The 19,050-nt window shown below is 42.7% G+C and overlaps 1 protein-coding gene across 3 annotated transcripts in view; it reads right to left on the minus strand.

Annotated features, from left to right (window-relative positions):
* Positions 1-19,050, minus strand: part of Lpin2 (lipin 2) — a 108,494-nt gene that overhangs the window by 6,009 nt on the left and 83,435 nt on the right. For all 3 annotated transcript variants that reach the window (XM_029471295.2, XM_021186181.3, XM_021186179.3), the window contains exons 5-16: positions 15,040-15,147; positions 14,046-14,169; positions 12,918-13,254; positions 10,479-10,578; positions 6,983-7,170; positions 5,814-5,907; positions 5,364-5,433; positions 3,419-3,508; positions 2,466-2,548; positions 1,435-1,579; positions 750-898; positions 177-263 (exon numbers count right to left, since the gene is read on the minus strand). In XM_029471295.2, the coding sequence (XP_029327155.1) occupies positions 177-263; positions 750-898; positions 1,435-1,579; positions 2,466-2,548; positions 3,419-3,508; positions 5,364-5,433; positions 5,814-5,907; positions 6,983-7,170; positions 10,479-10,578; positions 12,918-13,254; positions 14,046-14,169; positions 15,040-15,147 (1,575 nt within the window). The remainder of the gene's footprint in view (positions 1-176; positions 264-749; positions 899-1,434; positions 1,580-2,465; positions 2,549-3,418; positions 3,509-5,363; positions 5,434-5,813; positions 5,908-6,982; positions 7,171-10,478; positions 10,579-12,917; positions 13,255-14,045; positions 14,170-15,039; positions 15,148-19,050) is intronic.

Consider the following 19,050-nt stretch of genomic DNA (forward strand, 5'->3'; position numbering starts at 1 on the left):
TACACAGGTAAGTCAGCAGAGCTTAAAACTGACAGGATATCAAGCACATGCTTGAACACAAAGCTACAAATATGCAGACCATAATTCTCAATGTATATAGATTGACGATTTATTTTTTTTCCAGGCCTGAGTCAGAGCTAAGCTGAGGCAGAAGGACACTCGAGAATGGTACTTACTCATTGATGGAATGGTAGAGCCTAGCTATGCCTTGATGCGTCCAGTCTTTACCCAGCTGTGGGAGAATCTGCCCCAAAGCATCAGACCTGGCAAGGGGGAGAAACAGAAGCAGATACCAGGAATCCAACACACTGGCTGCTAATAAGCACTAAATGGGGGTGCAAGCTGGGTACAATGTACCAGGATGGGTTTATCCTGATTTTATACAGCCAAAAGGCAGCCTTGTAATGGTACATGCTGAGGCATTTTTACAAACGGTGTTACAGGAGATCCCAGTATTTATTTTCAGAGATAATTTACTAACACATCTTTCCACCCTCATCCCTAAAATTTTAATAGTTTGTCTTCTCTGAACATTAGAATTTGGAGACTAAATAGCCAAATTTTACAAGTTAACTTTGAGAATGCATTTGTACTCCACACACCTTCTCTCCAGCCATAAAATGACTTGGCTTGGGCACTTTCAGGACACCTTAGGTAGGGCATGTGGTTTAAAGGACAGTCCCACCACTGAGGACTGAGCGCCTCCCCACTCAGAGCCTTCCCGCTCCCCACAGGAGGCTTGAGCTTACTTGGTTATTGTTCCATCGATGTCAGAAATGATGATTTTGTCATTCCAGTTCCACAGGTAAATGGTCCCTGCACACCGACAGGTGCCCTGATACTGGGTTGTAATACTGAATACCACGTCATTGGGGCCATCATGGAGCTTCAGTTTTGCCTTTTATAAAAAACGCATTAAATAGAGCTAGAAATATACACTGGAACAGAGTTTAAAGCTTCACAACAAAACTCAGGGCGTGCGTGCGGTTTCTCTGGTGCCAGCACGTAGTTCAGCCCAAACTCAAGCACGGTCACAATGGTTTTCTAATCCCAAGGATTTCCTGGTGTCCCCACAAAACCAAACTTCCCTACCCTCATCACACTGAAATCACTGCTCTGGCCACAGCCTCAGGCTCAGCACAGTCAAGCCATTTCCCAGTGAAAATGTGTGCAAGTGCGATGTAGGCATTGCACTCTAAACGCCACTGCTTTACTGTCCTGAGTCCTGAGAGGCAGCCCATGGTCCTGTGCTGAGTGTGAATAAGAGTCACCAGAGGAGCCAGCTAAAAACAGCCATTTCCTGGTTCATTTCCAGATGCTGCAGCACAAGGTCTAGGAGGGGAGGAAGCCATGTCACAAGCTCACCAGGTGTGGCGTGCTGCTCTCCTGGTGAGGAGCAGCTACGTAAACACAACTATAGTGCAGGAGACTTACTATCTGGTCCGAGGAGAGTCGGAGAGACTTCTTATATGAGGCCGTCCCACAGTGACTCAGTGTCTCCATGGTGATGGGGTCAACTTTGATGCTTTCTTCCAACTCCTGTGACCCCTCGTCACTAGAAGTGTCATTCTCTGCAGGTCTATCCAACATCAAACTAGTTACAAACAGGCAGTGTATCTGACTGATGAGAGCTTTTATAATTTAGGACAAGAAAATAAACACATGCCACATGTCCATACTGCTAGCCCCGAGAAGGCTAAGGCAGAAGCAGAGGAGCTGCTCGTGGCTGGGCTGTACAGGAAGACCTGGTCTCAAACAGAACCTGTCAGGCCTTTCTAGGATGGCAAGAACTGTTCCCACCACCACGTATCCACATCCAATTACTTATGCCATAACTACTGGCATCACAAATGTCAAAGTGCACTATCTTCCTCCTCCTTGTAAGTGGCAGGCAGTTACTTCTCTGTCCTTTAAAACATCACTAGCAAAATGAGCAGGTAGACCCCATGGTATTCTCTGGACACAGCAGGGAATATTCTAAAGTTAGTAAGTTCACTTTATACTCCTTACCAAAGAGAAAGTAAGAAGACCAAGGAGATAAACTAGGACTGCCATTAGCGCATGGGGTTGGGAATGTAAGCCCAGGAACACTTGGCCAACTCAAATGTACCCACCAGCCCTTCAGAAGCCTTTCCATGCCCCCTCTAACACCTGAAAAGCAGGGGAGCAGACACAGAGGACAACAGTCCTGACTATGTCCAGCATGATACCTTCTCAAAGCTCTGCCTTTCCTAGTGTCCTGGCTCTGTGATAAGCACAGCAGTTATGAGTACTGATGTGTGTATTTAGTCCTGTAAACTGGGAACGGCAGCTCTTAACTACCAAGAGACATCGTTAAGCCACTTAATATCATGTCTCTCTATAGCAAAAAGGTATTTCTGGCTACATACTCAGCAGAATTGCTTTAACAGTCAAGCAGGAATTGACCAAGTGCTATGAGGTAGGAGAAAGGACAGGGTACCCACCTGGCACTGGTTGGCTCCTCAGCATTGGAAGGCAGGTCATTTGCTGGAGGGACCTCAGATTTTCCCTCCTTGGTCTCTGGCAACTGCACAGAAAGATACCGTCAATGCACAGTGGTTCTCCAGACTTCAGCTGCAGTCCTCGCGAGAAAGCAAAATCTCCATAGATGACTGGAAACTTAAGATTTTTTTCTACTTGAAGCTTGAAGGGCAGAAATCATATTCTGCTTATAAAAAGCTGTCCCGGGGAGCTAGCAGGGAACTTAAAGAGCACTATGCTAAACCACATATATAACTGGACCAATGGTCAGGTCCCTAGTAAGACGACCTGGACTGCCCTGCAGGAGTGACTAATCCTGTCTCCACCTGCTTGGCACCTGCAGAAGGGAGAAAGGCAGCCAGGGACCACACTGATATACACATGAATTTGGCAAAGCAGGACCAACCTACTGCTATCTGAAAAGCAACCGAATCCTCTCCCTTTGAAGGCTTTGGAAAATGAAGACTCATTTGAGTGTTAGTCTCTGAACAAGCTTTCTCTTCTGCTGCTCTGCTAAAGTGATACTCCTCATGTTTGTATGCAGATCTGTGTAGAATTGTAACTGCTCTCATTTGAGTGTTAGTCTCTGAACAAGCTTTCTCTTCTGCTGCTCTGCTAAAGTGATACTCCTCATGTTTGTATGCAGATCTGTGTAGAATTGTAACTGCTCACTCATGCCGCAGACATGACATAGGAAGTAAGTAGAAGGAGCAGAGCTCTGAAGTCAAATTCAACGTTAGCCCCAGGTCCACCCAGCTATCCCCAAAATGGCGATCTCCATCGCCTCACTGTAAAAAGCACCGGCACAGTGCATACCTCACAGCTGCTGAGCGCTGTGACTACAAACAGTGCCGCCTCTGGCCTGCTTTCTTATAAGTGGCAGAAGGAATTGCTTTAAAATAATCGGATTCATTACCTGTTTGATCATACTTTCTTTTTTCCGCCAAAACCACCATCGACCAGATTTCTTTGGCATCTTGTCTTTAACCCAGGACTCAACGGTGGCCTGCCAACAGTGAGGGTCAATCCATGAGATCTGGGTTGTAAATCATTGCTTCCTTACTATGTTACCCTGCAGACTACAGAATGGGACAAGGACCAGGCTCGGCTAGGTCCTGAGACAGGTAAGTTTGTGAGTGGTGAAAAGAATCACCTTGAAGTCAAAATGTGGGTCCAAGCTGGTGGCCTAGGTTCTACTGAGGTGGCTTTCTATTTCTAGACTGCTGTGTGTGTGTGTGTGTGTGTGTGTGTGTGTGTGTGTGTGTTCTGCTCTGTTCTAGACAGGTGCTTTTTTTTTCTTTTCCTATTCTAAAAACTCTCTGGTTGAGACAGCTAGTTTTCTGCTTCAAACAGCTCTCTCTGCTAGTAAAAATTCTAAAAGCTATCTGGATAGCTCATGGGTTTTCTGACCAGTCAGAAAAGCAGCTATAAAAAAGTCTTAATCTTCCGACTAAGTCAGAAATACTGCTAGAAAAAATTCTACAAGTAATCTTTGGGTTTTCCGATCAAAATCAGAAAGCAGAGAAATTCTAAAAGAGCTGTGTTTGTTTTCCATGGATTTTCCAACTAAAAGCAGAAATCCTGTTAGAAAAAACTCTTGAAGAGCTGTTTTCACTCTCCAGATGTCTTCGGATAGCTCAGCTCTCACTGGAGAAACTCCTTAAAAAAAAAAAAAATTGCTACTGCTTTCTGCAAGCTCATCTCAAGCAGAGCAAACGTCCCATTTTTATTTACTATCACTTCAGTTATTTACTCCAGATTCCCTTTTGATTATTCTATGAACAAGCATCCTGTAGCCCCAGTCACTTCTTAGGAGACAGCAAGCACAGAGTTTCTTTTTTCTTTTCTTTTTTTTTTTTTTTTTTTTTGGTTTTTCGAGATAGGGTTTCTCTGTGTAGCCCTGGCTGTCCTGGAGCTCACTTTGTAGACCAGGCTGGCCTCGAACTCAGAAACCCGCCTGCCTCTGCCTCCCGAGTGCTGGGATTAAAGGCGTGCGCCACCACGCCCGGCAAGAGTTTCTTTTAATGGTGCAAAAGAATTCAGAGATCTGCCTAGCTCTGTTACCTACACATGCTAAGCTAGCTGGGTAGGACCCTGTCCTGAAATTACTATTTCTACTATACCTGGGCTTGGACTCCTTGTGCCCAAGGCTGACCCTGAACTCAGGAATCTGCCTGCCTTTGTATCTTTCTGACAAGCTGGTTCATAATGCAGCTGCCTCTGCTGTTTTAGAATTGTGAAGCCCCTCAGACAATTCCTATCACATCCTTATAATTTTGTGTAGTTGAGAAACTATGTATTTTTGAACTCATGTTTTTAGAGTTCTTTTCCACAGCTTTAAGAGCTCTCCTGAAGGTCCCAGTGTTTACCAGTTTGTTAAGACAGTGGCCACACCTTCACCTCCCAGACTCATGCTGTTTTAGACTAACATGGAGTCATTAATGTTAACAAAAAGGACATTCCTTGAAGGGAGTGTGCAAAATATGTACATTATTATAACAAGCCTTATTTATGCCCACAGCAGCCACTGACACTGTTGGAGGCCCACGTCCACTGGCCCTGTTCCCACACCAAGGCCTCACACCACCAGACTGCTCTAGAGCTTTGTCATTCCCAGAGGAGTACACTGCCTTTCCTCCTGAGCGACTGAGAGCACCAGATGGGATAGGGAGGTGTGCAGAGCACCACTCAGTCTTGTCGAGTCAGGTATGGCCTTTGTGGGCGAATATAGCAATTTGGATCTCTGATATAAAATACTAAACTCAAAACATTGAATAGGACCTAAAAGTACAGAATACAAACTTTCTGGCTGTTGTGTGCTGCAGATACTTTGAAGAAGGTTTCAAATGCACGTCACTCACCTTAGGCAAACTCTTCTGAAATACCTGTAAGCTAAGGATCATGGGAGCAGCCAACGCCCAGTTGTAGTAACTATGAGAAACAAAAATTGTGCAAAACCATTACACAGACGGTGTCAGAAGCAAAGCATGATGGGAAGGATGGTCAGAGGCAGAGGGAGGGTTGCAAGACTAGAGGAAAGAGGAAAAAATAACTTATCAAATTGTTGATTCTTTCCAACAATGAGCAACTAAATTTTGAAGACTTGCTTTAAACCAAACTTCTCTGAGCTGAGAAATCCATAGAAAAAAATAACAGTGTCTCAAGAACTCAGGCAGCAACAGCCTGAAGCTCTGGCCTCACAAACCACTATCTGTGGGCCCATTTATGTGATCACAAACTTTAAAGTAAGGAAAACTTTGACAGTTAAATACTGTAGAGTACTTGGCAATGATCAAAGCATCAGTATTTACCGGTTATATATCCGTATCACGAGGTTTGGGTTGTCGATAAGACCAGGGTTTTCTGCAAACTCATGGTAAGTGATGATATGTTCCATGAACTTCTCTGTAAAGAAAACAATGGTCAGGCCAATATGGTGGCAGTGCAAGGGTCCCTGCAGGATGCTTACAGTGATCTGCGCTAAAGGATTTGTAGGTCTAACAAAAAGGCTTCTAAAAAAAAAGCTATGTTTTCCACATTGGTCAAGACACTTCCATATTTTTAGGACTCAAACAAACTAAACCCCAAACCCATCTAAAATATAAAACCCCAACAATTGTGCTTATAACATTCTATAACATGCACCCCTGCTCTACTTTGAGGCAAGTCTAGGGTTGTGTTCATCCAGTGTCTCTTCACATTTTTAGTTCTCTGAAGGGGAGGAGAAAGAGGATAGTGCTAAAGTGATGATATTTGCCATGGGAAAAAAAACCTTAACTCTTAGAAACAGCCATTACAGGCCGGTGGAAAACTGAGAAAAAATTAATTTAAAATGAATACAAAGTTGCCAGAGGCAGGAAAACTGAGGGAACCAGATCTCTCTGGACCACCCAGGTCAACCTAAGCAACTTGGTTCAGGGTTATTTAAACTAAAATCAAGAGGGATCAGGTGCACCTAAGGTACAGTGCTTAGTAGCTAATTGCTCTATATTCAATCCTTAACACAGGAGATGGGGGAACCAAGAGCCTAGGGCAGACATCTTTCAAGCAGGAGACAGGTAATTGCACTCTTTTGCTACTGTCTACTTGGTGGACAGCCGCTGTCCCACAGCTTTTGAGTCCTGGCGCTTGTCAGGAAGGCAGTTGGGAACGCTTACACACAAGCAGGGTCGATCAGTGTAGTGTGAGCCCACCTTACTGCTCTGCAGAAAACAGAGCCTGTGAATTTGAAATCAGAACCTTCAAGGTCGAGGTCCTCACAAAACTTCCCCACACAGAGGCTCTCTGATGCCTCAAGGGTGTGTCTTTATGGGGAAGTATCCCATACTCACAGGGACAGTCAAGAATTTAGACAGCATTCAATGTTTCAATACATTTGTCATTACATTTTTTTTCTCATGCCAGTCATTTATTGAATTAAATCTGTGCAGAAGGACAACTTTTAAATCAAGTGATGAGCAGGCATGGCTGTCCAGCTTACCTTTAGAAATCTCTCCATTCTCACTGAGGCCTCCACAGAGGGAGAGAGTTACATCAGGCAAGTCCATGGCAGAGTCTGAGAGGCATTCAGTGCCACTGTCCGCAGCTGCACTTCCCACAGACTGTGGGGACTGAGAACCAGAGAACGTGTCAGACTCAGGCCACTGCCTGGAACCTGGATCCGTGTCACTGTGGCAGAGGGAAGGAAGGAGAAAGAAGTGTTTATTCTGTCATGACTTCTTATACTTTTGGCTTGGTGTATGGTTCTCCAGGACTTATTCCCTAAGATGAACAAATGGGAAATCAAAATAACTTCTGAGATGTGTGAGGACATAATGTTTGCATGCATGTGTGGCAACACAAACACACACACACACACACACACACACACACACACACACACACACACACACACACACACACACAGGGAGATGCAGAACAAGATGTCGGGCAGGTGTCTACCTCCATCACTCTCAGGCTTATCTGCCTTCAAGCACGTGCCCTTCCTGAGCTGCAGACCTGTTATCTGGGCCAGGCTGGTCAACAAGAGAGTACCTGGATCTGTCCACCTGTCTCCATCACCTTATGCTGGACTTACAGACATGTGTAGCAGTCACACCTTTCTTTGTGCATGGACTGATGATTTGAACTCAGGGTCTTATGTTATCACAGATAAGTGCTCTTATCCACCAAGCCATCTTCCCAGTGACCCTGCTCTATAAATTTTTAAAGTAGTATCTAAAAACCACATTTATAAATGACATTAGTAAGAATCTGAATATGAGAAAATTGTGAATGTAGAAAACACTTCACAATGGTGCCAGACTTTCAACTGGGGTCTTCCTGACTGTAATTATAGAAGAAAAAGTTATAAGTACTAACTTAAACTGCCATTATGAACTAACAGGACAGTTAAGAAAAGTCTGACATTTGGAAGTGCTTTGATCCTGCATTCCAGGAAAAAGGCATGGTAATATGCAGTCTGGAGAAAATTACTGGGTCCCAGGCTGTATTCTTAAGTCAAACTGCTCCCCTCAACAACTTAATACTCTCTAAAACTAAACTAATTTAAAAAGCAGAAATTACTCAAGAAGAAATACACAGAAGGCTTGCATCAGGAAATGCAGGCTGTCTTTGCAGCACCGACCTTACTATTCTTATTTCTAGACGAGGCCCCGAAAGTCTGGTGCTAGAGGGCGAGTGCATTGGAGTGCCATTAACTATTTGAAACTTCGCTAAATATTTAGCATAGTACTTGATATGTTCAGAATTTTCCTAGAAGCGGGGGAAAAAATTAATACTGGGAATTGAACTTAGGATCCTACACAGACATTTGGCCACTAAATCACATCCCTTACATAAGAAGGCAGGATTCCTAAAATTGTATTAAAGCAAGACAAAGCATGACACAGCTGGTGAGATCAACACAAACTTCTGAAAAACAAAACAAAAACCAAAAATAAACCTACAAGTGGGGTTGCAGGTGGCAGCCGTGCAGATCTGCAGATCTGTTCAGACGAGGAAGGAGTTTTAGGTTTGGGGAAATTTTCTCTTAACTGTAATGCACACCCTCAAATGGACAGTGAGAGGGCAGAGCAGCAAGCCCGTGCGGGGAGGGAGGGGCAGAGAGGCCATAGCAGAAGATGGCTGTGCACTCTCTCTCAGCTCTTGCACTGTCTTTCCTGGGCTCCTGAGATAGAAGATGCCTGTGTGGGGACCCCACCAACACCAGTGCTGGAACACTCTCCCCAAGCTTTATCAGTTGCAGCAGCTGGAGTCCTCCAACGGCAACAACATGTCACACAGGGATGCCATCTGACTCAGCAAGCTGCCAAACCCACAGGATGATGGGACATGTGTGAGAGTTTGGCTGTATAAACTATGACAATTTAGTAACACAGAGGGTGACAAGCACGACAAAGCACAATTATGACATGTCCCAGTAGTCAGTCGTCAAGCTAAGTGTGGCTAGTGAACAGCAGTAACCTTAACCAGTGAAATTATTATCACATACAGTAACATCCCAGTGCACCCCTTTCCTTTTGAGACCAGGTGTCTCTATTACATAGCCTTGTGTGGCCGTCCTGGCACTGGATGCGCAGACCCGGCTGGCCTCTAACTCAGTCACAGAGAGCAGCCAGTTTTTGCTTCCCAAGCACTGGATTAATGGTGTGTGCCACCATGCGTGTCTGGCCCTGCTCTCTATTTCTTAGTGTGAAAATAAAGTAAAAGGATAGGGAAATATGAGACCAAGTCATCTACCTATCTATCTATGTTTCCTTCTCTCTCTTTTTCTTTCTTTCTTTTTCTGTTTTGTTTTTTGAGACAGGGTTTCTCTATGTAGCCCTGGCTGTCCTAAAGTTTGCTCTGTAGACCAGGTTGGTCTTGAACTCAGAAATCCACCTGCCTCTGCCTCCCAAGTGCCAGAATTAAAGGTGTGTGCCACCACTGCCAGACTTGAGAAGGTCATAATTCTAAGAGATTACACTTGAATTTTTTTCCACCCTTAAAAACTGGAGCAATTTCAATTCTTCCATCTTTAAAAACCCATTATTTCAAATGAAGTATGTACCATTTTAAGATAAGTTAAGGTATAGTTAGGAAGGAACTTTAAGAACCTCCCAAAAATACATGTTAAAAAATCTGAAATATATTTATGTCAATCTCATTTTTCCATTCCAAGTAAAAATGAAGTATGTCTTCCCAATAATTTATTTAAAAAATATCATTGTGTATAAGGCTCAGTAGATTCAAGCCATACTTCTGAGAAGAAAATAGTTTTATAACCAATGTATGAAGTAGTAATTCCTCTACGGTTAAAAGAACCGGGTAAGACAGTCAGTGTACACTGTCTGTGGTTCACAGTCACGCTGCTTTAAAACAGTGAGGGATGGGGACAACAGTGTTGTGACGCAGCAGGAACTGTGAGCAACATGAGGACAGGGTCCCTGGAATGAGGCCTTAGATGACTAAGTTCACACGTGGCTTCATACTCTTCAAAGGAGTGAAGAAATTCTTTGTAAAATACTTGCAAACTGAAATGTACTATTTAAAAATATGCAATTACATAAGCATATTCAGTTTGTTATTAACGACTGTACAGAGCACACTAAACTAGGTCTCCAAGATGCTCAGCAAGCCTATGTGCTCACTGTGACAGCCTGACAGCCTGAGCTTGATCCCTGGGACGTGGCTGGGAGAAACAAACAACTGAGTCCCTTGTCCTCTGCACGGGGAGCCGAGTGCGAGTAAACACACACACACACACACACACACACACACACCAGGTGAGAGATTAAATTCTAAAGTCTAATACTTTTATATGTTTTCATAAACAAGTGACACTTTCAAGTCACTACAGTTAAGACAACACACATGAATTATAAGCTTCCCAAAACCAGAAGCAACAAGCAGATTTGGCTAAAAGACAGTCACTCTGCTCCTCTCACTCAGAGTATCTCAAGCTGTTCACTCCTCTACGCAACAGCACACACTACCTTTTAGGGAAATAGAGAGCCGCCACTTCAGGCTCAAGAGCCTTTAAGTCATCAAGGTAAATGTCATCAGGTCCCTGGTGCTGGCTTCTTTTGTGAACACCTGTTAATTTAAAAAAAAAAATACAGAGGTAAGAATTTATTCTCTACTTACAATTCTGTGGTAAAATCAAGTTTTCTAAGCAAGAAGGACCACTGTGTGCCTAAGGCAAGGCCTCAGAACCAGTGCCTGTCCTGCTTTCTATCTTGTCCTGGCCTGGGCTCACTCTGTCTGTCTCTCTTTTTCTCTCTCTGAATGTAACAGTATTGTAGTGATCCATAGAACAGACTTACATGGCATGTCCTACGGTTCTCAAGAGAGAAATGTTAACACGTCTAGAACTTGCTTTCTGTTTCTAAGTTAAGATATGGCAGAGATACAGCTGTGTACTGTACCACATAATGACACTGTAGTGGATACAGAGACAATGGTGGTCCCAAAATACTAAAATGGACCTGGAAATGTCTGCTGCCTCGTGACAGTTGGCGACTATAGCATCTTAGGGTGACATGTTTGCGATGGTGGTGGTGTGAGCACACCTATGGCCCCGTTATTCCTATGTTAGTAAGTACATCCAACTATGTACAGATTATCTTGGTAGTGATACCCGTGACTTATTTACATAGTTATTACTTATAACTATTTTAGGGCATACTCCCATCTGTCTACTGATGTAATGGTATGCCATTCTATACCAGCAACAGCATCATTTCATGTTCCCTGCGTCTCCTGATTATAACAAGAAGTCAAGTCAATTGATTTGTACTGTATAAAACACTATGATGTTTACACAATACTAAACTGCCCAAGGACATACTTCTCAGACAACATTCCTGCCACTGAGTGAAGCGCCACAGAGTGTATGAAACGTTCATAACCATGTGTGTGGGGGGAGTATAAAGCCAGAAATGGTAGGAACCTTTCTGAGTTCCCATGTCTATAAATCCCTGCACAATGTGCATCTACCAAATGAGAATTGGTTGTGCCCCTTAACAGTTCTTACAACAGAACAAACACTGTGTAGATTTTGGTGAGAGCCACCATCAGCTATGTGTCAGATTCGGCCACAAACACCCTGGATAGCCAACACTCTTAGTTTGAACACCTTATTTCTGAATGATCTGAGCCTGTATCAATTTGTGATAATAGAATGTTTGATTTTTTTTCTTCCATCAAAATGAAGCAGTAATTCAGCTAAATATGACAGGTGGAGATACATACATACATACACACACACACACACACACACACACACACACACACACACACACACACATATATATATATATATATATATATATATATATATATATATATATATATATATATATACACACACACACACACACACACACACACACACATTCATACACACACATACATACATGGGCTCCAAGCTAGCATCCAGAGTGTGTAGTTGCTGGCTCTCACTGGGTAACTGTGTATCTTTTAGCAACAAGCCCAATCTAAAACAACTGATATAAAGTGAGTGCTTGTGACAAGGGCTGGCCTTCTCAGTCTGCACACCAGTTTAAGGAGGGAAATTACTGAAAGAAAGCACTAATAATTAGTGGACATTTAAAAAGTATTTTTATTTCTATTCATTTTAGGTATATGCATGTTTTGCCTGATATATGGCTGTATGCCTGGTGCCCACAGAGGCCAGAAGAGGGCGTTGGGTCCCCGGGCACTAGAATCACAGTCATGAGCTGCCACGTGGGTCCTCTGGAGACACAGCCATGGCCCTAACCACTGACGCATCTCTCCCCTAGTAGACAGTTATTCTTAAACCATACCAAACCTACAAAAGATTTCATTCTGCTTTAGCTAAGCAGAGGTCTGAGAAAACACTTTTTCTCTGTTCTATTTTTATTTCTATTGAAGCAAAAGGTCATTTAAGATTTCATTCACTAACATTCTTAGTTAATAATTCAAGACAACACACGAATCTTGGTGTAAAAGCACAGCACACATCGTAGTATGCTTGGGGAAGACATGTGTGGCTTCCTCATGTTGGCAATAGGACTGTCACTATGCTCATCAATGGTTGGAACTCATTCATTTACTTCTTACTGAACACTTCCTAACCTCTGCGCCATCTCTCTAGCCCTTACTGAACACTTCCTAACCTCTGCGCCATCTCTCTAGCCCTTACTGAACACTTCTTAAAATCTTCCTGAGTGTTGACTTGGAAGACCAAAACAAAAGCCTGGAAGTTGAAAGTCTTTTTTTTTTGGGGGGGGGGAGGGTGGAAATTAGAGAGCGAGAGAAGCCGCAATGGGTAAGTCACCACAGTCAAGTCTGGGACAGGTTCTGTCTGACTGGAGAGCAAAACCACAAAGGACTATCACACAGAGACAGCGTATCCTCTACCCTGACGGTACATGAGGTCCAGCAATTACCTTTCTTTTTTGTTGGTGAGTCTTTAGCAGCTGCTTTGGGTTCTGAGGGAGCCTCTGCTGATGGGCTGGGAACAGGGTCTGCATCTAATAGCGATGAAATCTGAGGCGCTTCGAGAGGTGATTCGGGAAGCTCAGTAGACGCTGCATCACTCAGTTGCTTACACAGGGCTCTAGGTTTGGGTTTCACTATGGTACAGGCAGTATCTTCAACAGTAGCATCCTTTTCAACTTCTCTTATGAGGCTGTCCTCACTGGGGATTACCCTGAAATGCGTGTTCTCTGATGGTGTAATTGTAGCTGTCCTTGGATGATAGTCGTACCGTTCTCTTTTGGTGACCTGCAAAGGTGAATTGTTTAAAAACTAACTTCAAATGCATTTGTTATGGTTAATTTGATATATGGTAATACATTCACTAGCTGTGAAACAGGACACAATTGGCAAAATAACTATTTGGTTCAATGTCATGACATTTATAAGAGTCAGTCACACTTGTAACTATTATCATCAGAGTCAAACACTGGAGAAAACTGTAGAGACAATTTTCAGAGTCTAGGACAGAAAATGTCATCTTGAAGGAAAGAGCTCATAGTATACATGAGAACCTCATCATAAAACATGATTCCAGTGTTCCTTACAGCAGTCAAAAACGCAAGTACATCTCTGTTTTAATAAAACTGAGTTCAACAGAAGATGTAAATGACCTCGCAGAATGGACCTTTCAGTTGATCACTCTCTCAGTGTGAGCAGCTGGAAAGTTTTATGAACCCCTCCTTCCTGATGCTGGGGACGTGCACGACCCAATGTCTTGAGCACGGAAGACAAACCTTTGCCAACTGAGCTATGCCCCATCCTACCTTTAGTTATTAAATTTCAGTGTGGAAACTCTAATTTAGGTATCTTTAAATTACAAAAGATACTGGATTCCTTCAGTTACAAGTAAACGTATAGTGGAAATATTATGAAAATGTTTTTATTTACTTTTTTAAACACTTTTTCTGACCACAAGAGGGCACTGCCATGATAATTCTCTATGAATTTGGTAAGAAATCGCTTCTTTCATTTAATGGAGGAAAATGATCTTTACTAAAATTTAGTCAGACATCCCTGTCTTCCCTGTGAGCCCATACCTTGGTGGACTCTGGGAACCCGCCCCATGTCCACTCCATGTGCGACTCAGATCTGAGGAGGCTCTCAGATGGCTTCACCTCCAGCTCCGAGTCACTCTTGGGGCACACAGCCTGTGGGTAGGTGCTGCAAACACAAGAACAAAGGGAAGCAGGCTTCAGTCTCACAGGTGAGCCACAGCCTCAAGGAGCAAGGCCAGCTGTGAGCTCGCACATTCCTCCTGAGGGGAGCATCAATTACACATTTTACTGGAGTTCTTTAATGAAATAAAAATGCCAGTTAGGATTATTAAGGGCTTCCTAGGCCCTCTGTAGACCCACCATGGTATGTATTATTTACTAGTTTCTCAGCAGAAACCAGTGATACAGGTAATTTTGTAAGGCAAAAAACACACAGGAAGATGGGCTCAACAATCAGTTACTGTGGGACCAGATAGATGGCTCGGTAGTAAAGAACTGGAGGACCTGGGATCCCAGCAAGCCCATGGCTACTCACAGTTGTCTGCTAAGTCTATAATCACCTGCAATCCTAACATCCTAGGGAGGGGATCTGACTTCCTTTTCCGAGGCTTCTGTGAGCACCAGCCACGCACACAGTACACAGACATACACGCAGACAAAACATCCTTACACATAACGTATATAAATTTAAAAAAATCATTTAAAATCTAATGGTTTGATCACAGATATAACAAACAGTATGGTCACATGTTCTCTCACTGTGTTATCTGACACCAAAGACCTAGATTTGGAATTTAGTGGTAGGTCAGGCAAATGCTAGGCTGATTATTCAGATTTACAACTGGCAAGCACCATTAGAACAAGATTAAATTTAGGAACAACAAGGTTGTTGAAAATCATTTCATAGTCATGCTAAATTTTACCTAATGGTTACTCTACTATTACACAAATGGGAAAGTGGTATCGCTATCGAATAACAAAGCTACTGATAAGCTTCCCTTCCCCTTAGGAAAACAGAAATTTCAAGGATACTCACGTTTCTAATGGGGACCAATCTCCATCAGATAAGGGGTAGTTATCCCCAGAATGGAAGAGTGAAGGCTCCTTGTAGTCCTCTTCCTTTAAGGAAGCATTTGAAGATCCTCTACCAAAGGGAAAAACAAAGTAAAAACCAAGAATAATATGTAAAAAAAAGTAAGGCAGGAATGGTATGTGGGCTTTAAACCCTCCCCACTAAATTGATGCAAACAATATGTTGTCACCACCTCAGCACAGTGCTACTCAGTGGGTGTCATTTATTCATTTCTTCCAAATTTAAGGTAGTAAAATTCCATTGTAAATAGCATGTAGTCAAAGATCCAGAAGTTTAGTATAAGAATTTTTCCAAAGTAGAAAAGCTATGGCCTCAGTTCTTGTCTTCAGGGAGTTAATTTGTCATGTGTTCTGCCTACTTCTCAGTCACGAGGAGGTTTATAATGAAGCACGTGGAAATGGCAGAAACCTCTGAAAAGCACAAAGCACTGTATTGCAGGTTCAGGGCTCCTCTAGAACACTCAGCTCAATAGTGTACTAAGTGTCAGCCTTACAGAACAGTAGTGCTGTACTGAGTGTCAGCCTTACAGAACAGTAGTGCTGTACTGAGTGTCAGCCTTACAGAACAGTAGTGCTGTACTGAGTGTCAGCCTTACAGAACAGTAGTGCTGTACTGAGTGTCAGCCTTACAGAACAGTAGTGCTGTACTGAGTGTCAGCCTTACAGAACAGTAGTGCTGTACTGAGTGTCAGCCTTACAGAACAGTAGTGCTGTACTGAGTGTCAGCCTTACAGAACAGTAGTGCTGTACTGAGTGTCAGCCTTACAGAACAGTAGTGCTGTACTGAGTGTCAGCCTTACAGAACAGTAGTGCTGTACTGAGTGTCAGCCTTACAGAACAGTAGTGCTGTACTGAGTGTCAGCCTTACAGAACAGTAGTGCTGTACTGAGTGTCAGCCTTACAGAACAGTAGTGCTGTACTGAATGTCAGCCTTACAGAACAGTAGTGCTGTACTGAGTGCGCCGACAGAGTACTAAACGTAACCCAGAACCATCCCACTCACTGTGTAGGGCCGAGAGCACGGAAAGAAAACTGCTGTTTCTTCTTCAGTACTACTTCCCTTGTAACACACTTTCTATTACGTCTTTAACCTGCCTTCCCATACATATATAAATCACTTAAGATATATGAATGTATGTATCTTCTAAGATCTTTCTGTTAAAATTCTTCCCTCAATGGACTCTCACATACAATCTTACTCAAAAGGAAAAAAAAAAAACCATACCTAAGCAGACACTAGGAACCAACCATTATCTAATAAAAATAAATCAAATGCTAAACTTTCCCTAAAGAAATGAAAAATTGAGGCTGGGGAGACAAGACAGCTCAGTATGTGGGTTCAATTCCCACTGCTTCAGCAGGTTGAATGTGGGATGTAGTGGAGGGCATGGCCAGTGGCTGTGGACTGAATACATCCCAGCCACGGTACTCTGAGTGTCCACTGTGGTCCTCACTAAGCACGTTCATGATGAAGGGCAGTTCTGTATCGTTTTTACTGTGTCAGCCTCTCTATTAATGCATTTCTCAGAATACACCCCACAGCTGAGCAGCTTCTGGCCACAGCTCAGTCCTCCTGGTGGGTCAGAAGATAGATTGTCACAGGCCAGGCACCCCTGAGTTCATAATACATCCTGAACTCCCACAGCTAGCTAATTCTTACTGTCTAGTTTGTGTTAGATGAATAATTAAACAGACTTTTGTTCTAAGGAAATTTCGGGGGAGGGATCCTCCAAAGGGTGATGTTAACAGCTTACTAGCAACCAAATGAATGAAGAACAGACCACTTAGCCCTGAATGGTACCAAAGGCCCAAGCTCACATGTACCATGATGCCTTCTTACCAAGCAAATAGGTGCTGGCAACCAAAGCAACAACTACCACGCAGTTGGGACTCCAACAGTTCTGGTCGTATAACGACTTGTACTGACTGACACTATCTGTTTACAGAATTCCTTTAGAGTTGCAGCTCTCTTGTGTTTAGTAGAGGCTTTGTGTATGTCTTAGAAATATTGTCACTTCCTGAGATAAAGTTGCTCATTTTTAAAGAATTCTAAAACTTTGCTAATTTTAGGCTCTGGGGACCTTAAAAGCATCACTTCAGGTTGGCTTTAGTGGATCAAAAATTTTAGCTGTGGGCTGGCGAGATGGCTCAGCAGTAAAAAGCACTGACTACTCTTCTGAAAGTCCTGAGTTCAAATCTCAGCACCCACACGGTGGCTCACTTCCATCCGTAACGAGATCTGATGCCCTCTTCTGGTGTGTCTGAAGACAGCTGCAGTGTACTTACATATAATAATAAATAATAAAAAAATCTTTGGGCCAACGTGAGCAGAGGTCCTGAGTTCAATTCCCAGCAACGACATGATGGCTCACAACCATCTGTATAGCTACAGTGTACTCATATATATAAAATAAACAAATTAATTAAAAAATTTAGCTGCAAAAACATTTTCAAGATAAGGCATAGAACGGGCATTATACACACTCATGTGGGTAACTGCCACGTGTAAGTATTTCACAGTTTTATAAAAACACACTTCTTGTCCACTGAAACACTTGACTATGTACTAGAACTTTAACAGAGCTGTTCTCAGCACTGAGAGATCTGGAAGTCTCAGGTTTTTATGCTGGAGGTAAATGGTCCTTCAGAGACTAGAAGCAGGAAAGAGAGACAAGTCTTGGATAAGCAATGCCACATCTCTAAGCAGGTTAAATTCTTTGGGAATCAAAGATATAAAGAAGTAGAATTCATAATTCAGCCTAGTCAGTGTTTTAACTAACTGAAAGACATTCTATTCAGGACTTAGAGCTGTCATCATTATAATTTACCTTGCTCTGTGTCTGATGTATTTTCTCTCTCTTTTTTTTTTTTTTTTTTTTTGGTTTTTCGAGACAGGGTTTCTCTGTGTAGCCCTGGCTGTCCTGGCACTCACTTTGTAGACCAGGCTGGCCTCGAACTCAGAAATCCGCCTGCCTCTGCCTCCCGAGTGCTGGGATTAAAGGCGTGCGCCACCACGGCCGGCTTTTTTTTTTTAATATTTATTTATTTATTTATTAATTATATGTAAGTACACTGTAGCTTTCCTCAGATACTCCAGAAGAGGGCATCAGATTTCGTTACGGATGGTTGTGAGCCACCATGTGGTTGCTGGGATTTGAACTCAGGACCTTTGGAAGACCAGTCGGCGCTCTTAACCACTGAGCCATCTCGCCAGCCCTTCTCTCTCTTTTTTAAAAAGTCATCAAATAATTTATAATAGTTAAATGCCTCTTAAATATACCTGATATCTTCTGAAGCTAAAAGTAATATGCACTCAACCACTTTTAAAAATCTATTTGGAACATTAAACATGATAGAAGTAGAAAAAAATCTCTTATGAAGTCCTCTATGAAAGGAAATTGTAAAAAGTTCCTGATTAGACAGAAACTGTTCCATCTCCAAAGGAGAATTACTATTCAGAAAATAGTATATAATTATAATACACTAATCATTTATCAATAACAGGTTTCTCATGATTTGACAATTAAAAAAAAAAACCTTAATAAGCAAAACACATCAAGGCAAAAGTTAGTCTGCACAGTTTCTATAGCAACACTTTTCCGTGAAAGCCCAGCGTTTCCAGACACAGTGTACCATTTCCTTCCAGCAGCTCAGCTGAAATATTCAAATGGGTCAGCATCTCTCTCCTGAGTCCTCCCCAGTCCCATAAAGTACTACATGGAGGCCAACTATGGCTGCAGCCTCAAAGAGCTGCCAGGGAGAGAACCACCAATAACACTTGTGGATGTCCTTCCAGTGTTTGGGTGACCACTGGGTCAAACAGGTAGTGAGAAACACTGTACACTCTGCCTTAAACTGCTAGACTTGAAATTTTGGACAGTGCTGGCTCAAAAAGTGTTATAGGTTTTTAGACTCCTATTAACTGGTATGAAAGTGTTGATCAAAAAACCCATTC

This window comes from Mus caroli, unplaced genomic scaffold, assembly GCF_978045245.1.
Source record: "Mus caroli unplaced genomic scaffold, Mus_caroli_1 scaffold_18, whole genome shotgun sequence".
Classification (NCBI taxonomy): Eukaryota; Metazoa; Chordata; class Mammalia; order Rodentia; family Muridae; genus Mus; species Mus caroli.